The 15,464-nt window shown below is 44.7% G+C and overlaps 1 protein-coding gene across 1 annotated transcript in view; it reads right to left on the bottom strand.

Annotated features, from left to right (window-relative positions):
• abca4a (ATP-binding cassette, sub-family A (ABC1), member 4a) overlaps positions 1 to 15,464 on the bottom strand; it is a 55,172-nt gene that overhangs the window by 5,095 nt on the left and 34,613 nt on the right. The window contains 18 exon segments of the mRNA XM_046292511.1: positions 214 to 334; positions 586 to 715; positions 4,937 to 5,060; positions 5,298 to 5,445; positions 5,851 to 5,966; positions 6,295 to 6,472; positions 6,711 to 6,880; positions 7,010 to 7,084; positions 7,180 to 7,285; positions 7,519 to 7,551; positions 7,642 to 7,736; positions 7,888 to 8,077; positions 8,429 to 8,527; positions 8,734 to 8,858; positions 9,044 to 9,219; positions 9,555 to 9,632; positions 14,925 to 14,979; positions 15,071 to 15,276. Coding sequence (XP_046148467.1) covers positions 214 to 334; positions 586 to 715; positions 4,937 to 5,060; positions 5,298 to 5,445; positions 5,851 to 5,966; positions 6,295 to 6,472; positions 6,711 to 6,880; positions 7,010 to 7,084; positions 7,180 to 7,285; positions 7,519 to 7,551; positions 7,642 to 7,736; positions 7,888 to 8,077; positions 8,429 to 8,527; positions 8,734 to 8,858; positions 9,044 to 9,219; positions 9,555 to 9,632; positions 14,925 to 14,979; positions 15,071 to 15,276 — 2,225 coding nt within the window.

The raw sequence follows: 15,464 nt of genomic DNA, 5'->3' as shown, positions 1-15,464 counted from the left end.
AGGGAGTAGTTAGAGATAAATAGAGAGGAAGAGAAAGAGATTGAGAAAGATATAACGATCTTGTTCACACTGCAAATTATTGAGTCAATAACCGAGAAACACATAACACAGGAGTCCTGAGTGGTCAGTCAGTCAGTTAGTTAGTTAGTTAGTTAGTTAGTTAGTTAGTTAGTTAGTTAGTTAGTTAGTTAGTTAGTTAGTTAGCTAGCATACCTTGGTGAGGTCTCTAATCTTTAAGATGTCATTCTTGCTTCCCCCATTATAGATGCGTTCTCTCTCCTGGGCCACATCCACGTCTTCCTCCATGATGGGATCCGTCTTACAATCTGTGATCCTATTACGGGTAAGAGGTCAGAGGTTTAAGGTAAGTGGCGAAGTGCTGTTCTGGACTGCTCTCACAATTAATAACGCATAGAGTTACTGGTACTAGTCAACTGGTAATGGTCAACAGAGTCATGCGATTTTGATCCAACAGATTCAAAAACACCATACAAAGATGAATTAGCTTCACCAATTAGATGATCTTCTAAAGTACTAAAGCAATGTAGACTTGTATATTAGATGTGAAGTGAAGCTGTTGGTTACCAGTGATCCAGGAAGAAGCGGTACTGGATCAGGATGTTCATGATGGAATAGACAAAGCCCTCAACAGCCATGAAGACCAGGTTCTTCCCTACAAAGTCCCAACTGTAGGGGTCCAGACTGAAGTCCTCGCCTGACACACACAAAGCACAGCCAACAGGATCAGATGGAATAATCCGCATTCGTACACCATCTGATCTAACCGATGTGTGAGAAGTGGGAAAAGTTTGAGTGCTGACAACACAGAATATGCTCCTGTTACATTTTAATCAGTCAGCTTATCTTCACATAAAACATTCATCAAGAAAACTGGGTGATGGAGCATGCACACTCGGTGGCAGATGCTCCTAAAGTCTCCTATATCCACTACCGTCCGACAGTGCCAACGGGGGCGTATTCAGACTGTTCACTTTTTCCACATTTTGATATTTTACAGCCTTATTCGTGAATTGATTAAATAAATAAAAATGTTCAGCAATCTACACACAATACCCCATAATGACAAAGCGAAAACAGGTTGTATTACAAATAAAAAACGGAAATAACTTATAGACATAAGTATTCAGACACTTTGCTATGAGACTCGAAATTGAGCTCAGGTGCATCCTGTTTACATTGATCATACTTGAGATGTTTCTACAACTTGATTGGAGTCCACCTGTAATAAATTCAATTGATTGGACATGATTTGGAAAGGCACACAGCTGTCTATATAAGGTCCCACAGTTGACAGTGCATGTCAGAGAAAAAACCAAGCCATGACATCCAAGAAATTGACAGTTGAGCTCCAAGACAGGAATGTGTCGAGGCACAGATCTGGGGAAGGGTACCAATCAATTTCTGCAGCATTGAAGGTCCCCAAGAACACAGTGGCCTCATTCATTCTTAAATGGAAGAAGTTTAGAACCACCAAGACTCTTCCTAGAGCTGGCTGCCCGGCCAAACTGAGCAATCAGGAGAGAAGGGCCTTGGTCAGGGAAGTGACCAAGAACCCGATGGTCACTCTGACAGAGCACTAGAGTTCCTCTGTGGAGATGGGAGAACCTTCCAGAAGAACAACAATCTCTGCAGCCCTCCACCAATCAGGCCTTTATTGTAGAGTGGCCAGATGGAAGCCAGTCCTCAGTAAAAGGCACATGACAGCCAGCTTGGAGTTTGCCAAAAGGCACCTAAAGAATCTCAGACCATGAAAAACAAGATTATCTGGTCTGATGAAACCAAGATTGAACTCTTTGGCCTGAATGCCAAGCGTCACACCTGGAGGAAACCTCAAATCAATTCAAAATGTATTTGTCACTGCGCCGAATACAACAGGTGTACACTGAAATGCTTACTTACAGGCTCTAACCAATGGTGCGAAAAGAAAAAAAAGTATGCGTGTGTGTGTGTAGGTAAGTAAAGAAATAAAACCACAGTAAAAAGACATTTGAAAAAAGAGTAGCTAGTCTGTATACAGACACCTGTTCGTCAGGCTTATTGAGGTAGTATGTACGTGTAGGTATGGTTAAAGTGACTATGCATATATGATGAACAGAGAGTAGCAGAAGCGTAAAAAGAGGTGTTGGGGGGGGCACAGAATGCAAATAGTCTGGGTAACCACCTGTTCAGGAGTCTTATGGCTTGGGGGTAAAAACTGTTGAGAAGCCTTTTTGTCCTAGACTTTGAACTCCAGTACTGCTTGCCATGCGGTAGTAGAGAGAACAGTCTATGGGGTCTTGGCCAGTTTTTAGGGCCTTCCTCTGACACCGCCTGGTGTAGAGGTCCTGGATGGCAGTGATGCAACCGGTCAGGATGCTCTCGACGTTGCAGCAGTAGAAGCTTTTGAGGATCTCAGGACCCATGCCAAATCTTTTTAGTTTCCTGAGGGGGGAATAGGCTTTGGAGTGGGTCTAGGGTTTCTGGGATAATGGTGTTGATGTTGACATAGCTTGAGAGGATCTACAGAGAATGGGATAAACTCCCCAAATACAGGTGTGCCAAGCTTGTAGCGTCATACCCAAGAAGACTCGATGCTGTAATCCGTGCCAAAGTTGCTTCAAAAAAGTACTGAGTAAAGGGTCTGAATACTTATGTAAATGCCATATTTCCGTTTTTTTATATATATAAATTAGCAAAAAATGTATTAAAATGATGGTGTATTGCGTGTAGATTGATGATGGGAAAATAACAATTTAATCCATTACAGACCTGCCAACCCTGTCCAACTTTTTAGAGTACCTGATGCGCACGGCAAATTGGAGCCTCACTTGCGCGAGTAGCACGCTCGCTCGTCCACGCGCTGCTGGTGAGTCTGATTGCAATTATGGAATTGTACCAAATCAAGTCTATAAAAGGTTGGAATACTTCATTAACAGCATCCCATTTGCACAAATGGTAAAAGTCACTAACAATATGTAATTAAATTAGAAAATACACACAAAAGGCATTTATTCATGGAGATTACATGTACAGTGTAGAATGAAGATCATTTTCTATAACGGTTTTCTTAGCACATACGTTTAGTCTCTACAGTAGAGGAACGCTTGCCACCTCTCAAACAGGGCCAATCACTAGTGCCTGCTCACAAGTATTGGCTTTTTAGACACCATTCCTAATCAACACTGAAAGCAAAATCACTTTGAAAACACAAAAACAAATGATCGCAAACTGGCTACGCAATGGGAATCAGAACGCTGTTCGCTAGAAGAGTCCGCTGTTTCAGTCTATGTAAAGGTGCCTATTGTATTTCTTTGCAGCGCATACATCATTTCAGATTTTCGAAATTGATCAAATCTCAAATCTAGTGCAAAAGCATTTTAGAAGCATTGCCTCTATCGCTAATATCAAACACTCATTCATTCTTCATCGCGGTCTTCTAAACTCCTGGCTCCATTTAATGCCAAGATGTTTATATTTATTTTTGATTATACTTTTACTTTTGTAATGTGACGTGGATCATTATTACATTTACAGTCTATCTGGTTGGGTGATCCTCGTAATGTTACGTGGGAAAGACAACTAATGGGACGCAGAATTGAATGCATATCATACTCGCACAAATGCGACCAGTTATTTTTCGTATTTGCATTTAATTTATTTCACTAGCTAATGCGAGTGAACTGATGGCAGTTTAGAGCCCACTGAATGTCCATCTTATGTTCGCTAACGTTAGCTTGAAACAATCAGTGTTTGCCTTTCCACAACACACGTCCACCTGTTTACGTACAGCTGACAGTCGGCAAACTCAGCATCACAACAAACAGGAGGGGCAGACACCTGGTAGCTACGTCGAATAAAGATGTATTAATCTCCATGTCCGTTGACACAAACTCCGTACATGTCTGTGTGTTGCAGCTCGAGAATCGGGATGTTAGATTTACTCAGTTGATTTATTTTTTATTCAAATGTTGTTGTTTTTTAAAGTTTAAAAATAAATCAAATCAGGCCCTATTCATTTCGGCATACTTTTAAACTCGGATATCATATCTGTGTACATGGACAGAACATTGTGTAGTTGGTAGCAAATAAATGCATGTTGGCAGGTCTGCAATTTTAGAATAAAGCTGTAATGTAACAAAATGTGAAACTTTCGGAAGCTCGGTCGCCACTGGCTTTGACTGGTCTTATCAGCCGATTAGGGGAAAGCTTATTCAGATCCACGAGTTATTTAAGAAGTGTCTTGGGTGTAAATCTCCTAGAGCTTCGGCAGGACAAATACCCAGCATCATGTTTCAGAGGCAGTCGGCCCGACCCGGGGCCATCCGAGGCCAATGGTATTCCCGTCCTGTTATGGCATTCTGAATGCATCAGGATTTTGGCTTTGGGGTCTGGAGGTGTCCAAGACCTGCAGAACAGGCTAGGGTTGCTAGCGGCATTTCCCTGCTGACCAATCAGAATGCAGACCTTGGAGCGAGTGGTGGGGGTGGCAAGAGGTTGAAGGGGGTGAGGGGGTTGGAGGGTGACGGGGCAGGAGGTGTGGGGGGTGGAGGGGGTTGGAGGGTGACGGTGTGGGGGGTGGAGGGTGACGGGGCAGGGGGTGTGGGGGTGGAGGGGGTTGGAGGGTGACGGGGCAGGGGTGTGGGGGTGGAGGGTGACGGTGTGGGGGTGGAGGGTGACGGGGCAGGGGGTGTGGGGGTGGAGGGGGTTGGAGGGTGACGGGGCAGGGGGTGTGGGGGGTGGAGGGGGTTGGAGGGTGACGGGGCAGGAGGTGTGGGGGTGGAGGGGGTTGGAGGGTGACGGTGTGGGGGTGGAGGGTGACGGGGCAGGGGGTGGGGGGTGGAGGGGGTTGGAGGGTGACGGGGCAGGGGGTGTGGGGGGTGGAGGGGGTTGGAGGGTGACGGGGCAGGGGGTGTGGGGGTGGAGGGGTGTGACTCACCAAAGCGGGCATAGACGTCAGTAACAGCCTGATTCATAGCCATGTCGATCAGACCCCGGCCAAGACAATAGTGGGGGAAGATCAGCAGCATTTTCTTCAGCAGCTGGTTACACTTATACAGCGCCTGAGAGAAGCAGGAAGTTAGAGTGATACATAAATAAAGGGAGGGAGTGGGGAGAGAGAGAGGGGAGGGGGAGGAAGAGACAGAAATGAAGGGCCGAACCACACAGTAGAATCGAGTCACTCAACAAGTACTAGTATTTGAAGAGTCATTGAGCAGGGGGTTGAGGAGGGGGTAGAGACAGACAGGTCTGTGAGTAAGTACAGGAAGCGTTTATCCCAGGCTGTGCTCTCCACTCACCGCTGTGCTGTCAAACAGGTCAAGGATGAAGGTGATGGCACTGCTGTTGATGCCAATGAACAGGTTGATGCAGGACAGAGAGACGTAGGCTGTGCTGGGAATACTGAAGATGTAGGACATGGGGTACATCATGGGAATCACAGACCACCTGCAGTGAACAGAGACAGGTAAGGGAGGGTTTTTCTCATCGTTTGATCAAGCTTATATTTTTTAGGATCATTTTAACATTTACATGTGGTCCTTGCCTAAATGTTCATTCTAGAAGAAGGGTTTCCTCTGGTCCAGAATGTCAGCTTATTCTGTTACTGTTGGATGGAGTTGAGTGGTGTGAGCAGCACTATAAACCTGCTACAGGTTTATCCCCATTAACACCACTCAAGTTCTCGTCGCCTGTATCGATGTACAGCACAATCCATTCATCATTTAGAGCATGCTATAAAGGGCTGTTCGAAGATGCACTCTCCAAGGATAAATTACCGCTAACCTAAATCGGTAACCTTCAACCTTTAGCCCAAGTAAACGGGGCGTACTGTACTGTAGTACACCGACTTACCCATAGAGCATGAGCAGGGCTGTCAGGGGTTGGAGGTTGGTTGGCGACGTGTAGCACTTCTTGTCAAAGACCATGAAAATAGCCACCACCAGTGCTGCACTGATAGAGTAATTCACCTGATGAGGGGGAAGTGGCACAACGAATGTCAAGCCCTACGTAGAAAGATCAGACGTATCTCTCAATCCGTTGGGCTGTTTGAGTAGACACGTATGCCCTTCAGGCAATAAACTACATGACATTAGGTGGAATACGGTATGTCACAGATGGTAAATGGCGTTTCTACAACCTGTCACTTCACTGTGATCTCTCTTCACTGGAATGATCTGCCACATTGATATAGATCATTTAAGAGAGTGGGTGGCCTCGCCACGGACCGTTTTGGCATGTCAAGAACTTGGTGTGTGTGTCAATGTGAGATTGGAGAGAGGATGACGGGAGACATACCATGTCCCAGAGGAAGTTGGCCGTCCAGTAGATGACGGGACTGACCCCGCTGACGAACTGGAGGTGTTTGGCCTGGGTCACCCTCTCCTGGATGAGGTAGAGCACAAAGGAGGCTGGGACAAAGGACATGGCGAAGACAACACAGATAGCCACCATCGCATCCACTGAGGTGCTCAGACTAGGAGAGGAGAGGAGAGGAGAGGGAGTAGGGTTAGATAGCCACCATCGCATCCACTGAGGTGCTCAGACTAGGAGAGGAGAGGAGAGGGAGTAGGGTTAGATAGCCACCACCACATCCACTGAGGTGCTCACAGGGACACAGAACGGGGTTAGGTGATCTGTCTTTAATCACCTCGCATGGCTAGTACTCAAACAGTGACCTAAAGTATCAAATCTCCTGAATGGCCAGTACTCACACAGTGACTTCAGACAATTGTTCCTTGGTAAGGTTGAGAGGGTGGTTGATAGTGGTGATGCCGTATACATCCAGGCTGGCATCTTTGGGCAGGTTGGCTCTGAGGATGGCGTTGTTGGCCACGTTCATGAAGGCCACCATGGCATGCCAGCCCTTGTTGTTGTACCACACCTTCAAAAATACAGAATGGACATTCTAGTGAATCTTCTTTTGCTGGTGTATGGTACAAAAGTAAGACAGTGGATTTGCAGTAGAGGGTTAAATTGTATACAGTGTAGACAAGTGCAATATATGCCTTGCCTTGACATTGTATTCACTCTCCATGTATCGGAGGAAGGTTCCTATGTCCTTCAGAGTTTGTTTGGAGTATTTACCCTGAAAAGAAGAGTACCATGATTGGTTACATGGACAGTTACAGGGCTGTTGAAGTGTGTAAAGATCCACACCAGAGACATCTTTAGTAGTCGTACCCCAGTAACATTGAGCAGTCGTCCCAGCTGTGACGCTGCGTCCTGAATGGTCTTAGGGTCCACATCTAACACAGGAAGCTGTCCCCCGACAGATATACCTCCATACCTGGATGACAGACAACAGACAACACATATACCTCCATATCTGAACACCAGGAGTAAGACAGCGTACTCAGTGAGAGCTGAAACTCCTTATACAATAACGGTACTATGCCCCTGGCCACCAGAGGGGGCTACAACATCACTTTTCGTTACATGGCGGCCACAAGCAAAGGTAACACCCACCTAGCTCATTGCAAATATACTACGTTTCGAATTTGTAAAATATGGAAATAGTACCTTTGTTCATTCACCCAGTATTTGCTCTTCAAACTGAACAAGAAAGACACATGAATTCTACTATTAGAGCTGTGTATGTAGAACAGAAGAAAGTAGATGAAGGCTGAAATAGTTCCACAGTACCTGGCCTTGATGAGGGAGGGGTAAGTCTTCACCAGGTAATCAGAGATATTCCTGCCTGTTAGGTCCACCACAACATCACCTGTCGACTGGATCCTCTATAATACAACGCACACACACACACACACAAACAAACAGTGTATGTATAACTGTGTGCATTGGTGACTGACTGGGATTTAAACAGGGGCCACCTGATTACCACAATATTGTATCAGCCCAGTTAAAGCCTATGCATATGTCTCCACTAACCTGTGGTGGTGTTATCCCCCCTGCTCCCTCAGGGCAGACAGGCAGCATGGTGAGTTTCCTAGGGGTACTACACTGGCAGCCTGGGGAAGGGTTAACTGCGGTCCACTCTGGTCCATCCAACATGTCTATCAGAGCAGGGTTCAGTAGCGGCATCTCCCACTCCGTTGTGATGTTATTACATGGGAAATCCCTATACCGGGAGCACGCATGCACACATGCACATTGTTACACTTGAAGTGCCTATCAGGATCAACATGATACACAAAATCATTTTTCGGGCATATGCAACGACGCCTCCCTCCTCCCCTAGTGTTTGTTACTTTTGGGCATAGAGTAGCCGACATGATATCAGTAACTATGACATTCTTTAAGAAGGTCTCAAACTCAAGCCTAGCGCACATCTGGCCTGCGAGTTGCTTTCTGGCCCCCAGACTGATATCTGACTCCCATTGGAATCGAGTCTTAAGGTGATGCTATACTTCGACACTTAGCAAACAGAGGATATCGTATGGTAAGTGAACTGTCCCTGGTCAACACTCACTCCAGAGGTTCATCCACCATGCAGCGAGTCCCAAAGCCAGGCTTGTCCAGCAGCACCTCTCCAAAGTACCTCATCTCAGGGTCCAGGATACGCTCGTTACTGGAAGATGGCACATCCAACAGTCAACAGCAGTCTTTATCAAACGGGGTCAAAATCCGCATAATCATTCGCGACTTCTGCGCTCTACTCGTGTGTTGTGCACGTGGAATTGCACTTCCTCCGACTGAATCTGCTCTGAATTGGCTGGACGATTGATTTAACAAATGGTGCTAGACTCAGGGCAGGACAGAAGTCTCTATGCTCACCTGAAGAAGGTGAACTGTCGTCCATACATCCAGGGACTAAGGGTCAGGCTGGGGTACTCTCCAAACGGAGGTACGATCGTAGTGAACATCAGTGATACGAACACAAAACTGGCAGGCAAAACTATCTGAAGAAGCCAAACAAAAGGACACAGGGACGTTTCCATATTCAAAGTCTGCATCATGAAACTGGAAACATCAAGAAATGTGTAACATTATTGCACATGATTATAAATAGGGATTTATAGCCAGTGCACATGATAGAGGGGACACAAAATGCACGGCGCAAACAGCCGTCTGTGGAGAATGGTACCTGAGCAAAGAAGTCCTTATGTGATCTTGTGGCGTGGTGAAACCGTTTGATGAGCAGCGCAAATAACTGTTTCAGGACCAGACAGACACCTTTGACCTGTCTAGAGCCCCGCCCCTCGCTGCCCTCCGAGCCCCCAGAATTCCCCTGCCTGTTGGCCTGGGTCTCCCCGTCTGCCTCTGTAACGTAGGGAGAGGTTGGGAGTTAAATGTTCCCTGTCTGCAGACAGAAAGAGTGATACTACACAGCTTAAATGGTCTTCTACAGTGAAAGCCATAAACACTGCATGATCTGCAAGCCTGCAGCGCCACCACTCAGCGTAAGCCTGAATCTATGACAGCTTCCTGTAATGCCACTAGAGAACAGTATATGGGTCAATAATTGACGTTGATAGTCTTAGTTTAAATGCCATGGCTTATAAAATATCTGTTCATTATAGCCATTGCAGCATTATAGCCATCACAGCATTATTGCCATTGCAGTAGTTTCTAGCTTGTTGCTTGTAGCTTGTCACCTTCAGATTGGTCGACATAAAGTGCTACTTTGTTGTGTCCTACACTGGGTCGAGGTGTCTGCTGCCACAATCTCTGGTCTGGGGGGTAGATGACGGCAAATTCAACATAACTGTCACACACAGAACATCACAGTACAGTACTGTACAGTCTTCACACAGAACATCACAGTACAGTACTATACAGTCCAACACAGAACATCACAGTACAGTACTGTACAGTCTTCACACAGAACATCACAGTACAGTACTATACAGTCCAACACAGAACATCACAGTACAGTACTGTACAGTCTTCACACAGAACATCACAGTACAGTACTGTACAGTTCACACATAACATCACAGTACAGTACTGTACAGTCTTCACACAGAACATCACAGTACAGTACTATACAGTCCAACACAGAACATCACAGTACAGTACTGTACAGTCTTCACACAGAACATCACAGTACAGTACTGTACAGTCTTCACACAGAACATCACAGTACAGTACTGTACAGCCTTCACACAGAACATCACAGTACAGTACTGTATAGTCTTCACACAGAACATCACAGTACAGTACTGTATAGTCTTCACACAGAACATCACAGTACAGTACTGTACAGCCTTCACACAGAACATCACAGTACAGTACTGTACAGCCTTCACACAGAACATCACAGTACAGTACTGTACAGTCTTCACACAGAACATCACAGTACAGTACTGTACAGCCTTCACACAGAACATCACAGTACAGTACTGTACAGTTCACACATAACATCACAGTACAGTACTGTACAGTCTTCACACATAACATCACAGTACAGTACTATACAGAACATCACAGTACAGTACTATACAGTCCAACACAGAACATCACAGTACAGTACTGTACAGTCTTCACACATAACATCACAGTACAGTACTGTACAGTCTTCACACATAACATCACAGTACAGTACTATACAGTCCAACACAGAACATCACAGTACAGTACTATACAGTCCAACACAGAACATCACAGTACAGTACTATACAGTCCAACACAGAACATCACAGTACAGTACTATACAGTCCAACACAGAACATCACAGTACAGTACTGTACAGTTCACACAACATCACAGTACAGTACTGTACAGTCTTCACACATAACATCACAGTACAGTACTATACAGTCCAACACAGAACATCACAGTACAGTACTATACAGTCCAACACAGAACATCACAGTACAGTACTGTACAGCCTTCACACAGAACATCACAGTACAGTACTGTACAGTCTTCACACAGAACATCACAGTACAGTACTGTACAGCCTTCACACAGAACATCACAGTACAGTACTGTACAGTTCACACATAACATCACAGTACAGTACTGTACAGTCTTCACACATAACATCACAGTACAGTACTGTACAGTTCACACATAACATCACAGTACAGTACTGTACAGTCTTCACACAGAACATCACAGTACAGTACTGTACAGTCTTCACACAGAACATCACAGTACAGTACTGTACAGTCTTCACACAGAACATCACAGTACAGTACTGTACAGTCTTCACACAGAACATCACAGTACAGTACTGTACAGACCAACACACAGAACATCACAGTACAGTACTGTACAGTCTTCACACAGAACATCACAGTACAGTACTATACAGTCCAACACAGAACATCACAGTACAGTACTGTACAGTCTTCACACAGAACATCACAGTACAGTACTGTACAGACCAACACACAGAACATCACAGTACAGTACTGTACAGTCTTCACACAAAACATCACAGTACAGTACTATACAGTCCAACACACAGAACATCACAGTACAGTACTATACAGTCCAACACAGAACATCACAGTACAGTACTGTACAGACCAACACAGAACATCACAGTACAGTACTGTACAGTCTTCACATAGAACATCACAGTACAGTACTGTACAGTCTTCACATAGAACATCACAGTACAGTACTGTACAGTCTTCACAAAGAACATCACAGTACAGTACTGTACAGTCTTCACACAGAACATCACAGTACAGTACTGTACAGACCAACACAGAACATCACAGTATAGTACTGCACAGACCAACACACATAACATCACAGTACAGTACTGTACAGTCTTCACACAGAACATCACAGTACAGTACTGTACAGACCAACACACAGAACATCACAGTATAGTACTGCACAGACCAACACACATAACATCACAGTACAGTACTGTACAGTCTTCACACAGAACATCACAGTACAGTACTGTACAGACCAACACACAGAACATCACAGTATAGTACTGCACAGACCAACACACATAACATCACAGTACAGTACTGTACAGTCTTCACACAGAACATCACAGTACAGTACTGTACAGACCAACACACAGAACATCACAGTATAGTACTGCACAGACCAACACACATAACATCACAGTACAGTACTGTACAGACCAACACACAAAACATCACAGTACAGTACTATACAGTCCAACACAGAACATCACAGTACAGCTCTGTACAGTCTTCACACAGAACAGCACAGTACAGCACAGCTCTGTAAAGACCAACACACAGAACATCACAGATGGAGCAGTCCAACACAGAACATCACAGTACAGTACTGTACAGACCAACACACAAAACATCACAGTACAGTACTATACAGTCCAACACAGAACATCACAGTACAGTACTGTACAGACCAACAGACAAAACATCACAGTACAGTACTGTACAGACCAACACACAGAACATCACAGTACAGTACTGTACAGACCAACACACAGAACATCACAGTACAGTACTGTACAGTCTTCACACAAAACATCACAGTACAGTACTATACAGTCCAACACACAGAACATCACAGTACAGTACTATACAGTCCAACACAGAACATCACAGTACAGTACTGTACAGACCAACACAGAACATCACAGTACAGTACTGTACAGTCTTCACACAGAACATCACAGTACAGTACTGTACAGTCTTCACATAGAACATCACAGTACAGTACTGTACAGTCTTCACAAAGAACATCACAGTACAGTACTGTACAGTCTTCACACAGAACATCACAGTACAGTACTGTACAGACCAACACAGAACATCACAGTATAGTACTGCACAGACCAACACACATAACATCACAGTACAGTACTGTACAGTCTTCACACAGAACATCACAGTACAGTACTGTACAGACCAACACACAGAACATCACAGTATAGTACTGCACAGACCAACACACATAACATCACAGTACAGTACTGTACAGTCTTCACACAGAACATCACAGTACAGTACTGTACAGACCAACACACAGAACATCACAGTATAGTACTGCACAGACCAACACACATAACATCACAGTACAGTACTGTACAGTCTTCACACAGAACATCACAGTACAGTACTGTACAGACCAACACACAGAACATCACAGTATAGTACTGCACAGACCAACACACATAACATCACAGTACAGTACTGTACAGACCAACACACAAAACATCACAGTACAGTACTATACAGTCCAACACAGAACATCACAGTACAGCTCTGTACAGTCTTCACACAGAACAGCACAGTACAGCACAGCTCTGTAAAGACCAACACACAGAACATCACAGATGGAGCAGTCCAACACAGAACATCACAGTACAGTACTGTACAGACCAACACACAAAACATCACAGTACAGTACTATACAGTCCAACACAGAACATCACAGTACAGTACTGTACAGACCAACACACAAAACATCACAGTACAGTACTGTACAGACCAACACACAGAACATCACAGTACAGTACTGTACAGACCAACACACAGAACATCACAGTACAGTACTGTACAGTCTTCACACAAAACATCACAGTACAGTACTATACAGTCCAACACACAGAACATCACAGTACAGTACTATACAGTCCAACACAGAACATCACAGTACAGTACTGTACAGACCAACACACAACATCACAGTACAGTACTGTACAGTCTTCACACAGAACATCACAGTACAGTACTGTACAGTCTTCACATAGAACATCACAGTACAGTACTGTACAGTCTTCACAAAGAACATCACAGTACAGTACTGTACAGTCTTCACACAGAACATCACAGTACAGTACTGTACAGACCAACACAGAACATCACAGTATAGTACTGCACAGACCAACACACATAACATCACAGTACAGTACTGTACAGTCTTCACACAGAACATCACAGTACAGTACTGTACAGACCAACACACAGAACATCACAGTATAGTACTGCACAGACCAACACACATAACATCACAGTACAGTACTGTACAGTCTTCACACAGAACATCACAGTACAGTACTGTACAGACCAACACACAGAACATCACAGTATAGTACTGCACAGACCAACACACATAACATCACAGTACAGTACTGTACAGTCTTCACACAGAACATCACAGTACAGTACTGTACAGACCAACACACAGAACATCACAGTATAGTACTGCACAGACCAACACACATAACATCACAGTACAGTACTGTACAGACCAACACACAAAACATCACAGTACAGTACTATACAGTCCAACACAGAACATCACAGTACAGCTCTGTACAGTCTTCACACAGAACAGCACAGTACAGCACAGCTCTGTAAAGACCAACACACAAAACATCACAGTACAGTACTGTACAGACCAACACACAGAACATCACAGATGGAGCAGTCCAACACAGAACATCACAGTACAGTACTGTACAGACCAACACACAAAACATCACAGTACAGTACTATACAGTCCAACACAGAACATCACAGTACAGTACTGTACAGACCAACACACAAAACATCACAGTACAGTACTGTACAGACCAACACACAGAACATCACAGTACAGTACTGTACAGACCAACACACAGAACATCACAGTACAGTACTATACAGTCCAACACAGAACATCACAGTACAGTACTGTACAGACCAACACACAAAACATCACAGTACAGTACTGTACAGACCAACACACAGAACATCACAGTACAGTACTGCACAGACCAACACACAGAACATCACAGTACAGTACTGCACCGACCAACACACAAAACATCACAGTACAGTACTATACAGACCAACACACAGAACATCACAGTATAGTACTGCACAGACCAACACACAGAACATCACAGTACAGTACTGCACAGACCAACACACAGAACATCACAGTACAGTACTGCACCGACCAACACACAGAACATCACAGTACAGTACTATACAGACCAACACACAGAACATCACAGACAATACACCATTTATAAAAGACATACAGTTCAGATCTTCTTCTTTTTAAATTACCTTGTGTAGTTTTGCCAGATTTGGCTTCACCGTCCGCTGTCACTTTCAGGAATATCTACAAGAGAAAAAGAAAGTGCAATGGTACATGGCCATCAAACATGGAAACATGCAGTGGACTGATGTATTGTGACTGAATATAGGCTCACCTCCTCCAGTGATGTGTCGGAGACCCCGAAGCTGCTGAGGCCGATGTCAGAGAGGGTTTCCTCCAGCTCTCTGAAGAGGGAGGCGTAGGCCCTGGGCTGGAAGCTCTGGTTGGGCAGCAGGTAGGTCAACTCCTGGCCGATAGCCTCGATCAAACGGGCCTCTGGGACATGGTGGTGGACCAGCCCTGTGATGCTTGACAAGTCACCTAGTAGGGAGAAACACACACACACACACACACACACACACACACACACACACACACACACACACACACACACACACACACACACACACACACACACACACACACACACACACACACACACACACACACACACACACACACACACACACACCGAGTCAACACTAGTGGTGGAACCAACACTGTGGTTC

Source organism: Oncorhynchus gorbuscha, linkage group LG12, assembly GCF_021184085.1.
Source record: "Oncorhynchus gorbuscha isolate QuinsamMale2020 ecotype Even-year linkage group LG12, OgorEven_v1.0, whole genome shotgun sequence".
Classification (NCBI taxonomy): domain Eukaryota; kingdom Metazoa; phylum Chordata; class Actinopteri; order Salmoniformes; family Salmonidae; genus Oncorhynchus; species Oncorhynchus gorbuscha.
The sequence above is the reverse complement of the archived record's forward strand: the minus strand, read 5'-3'. Positions and strand labels throughout refer to the sequence as shown.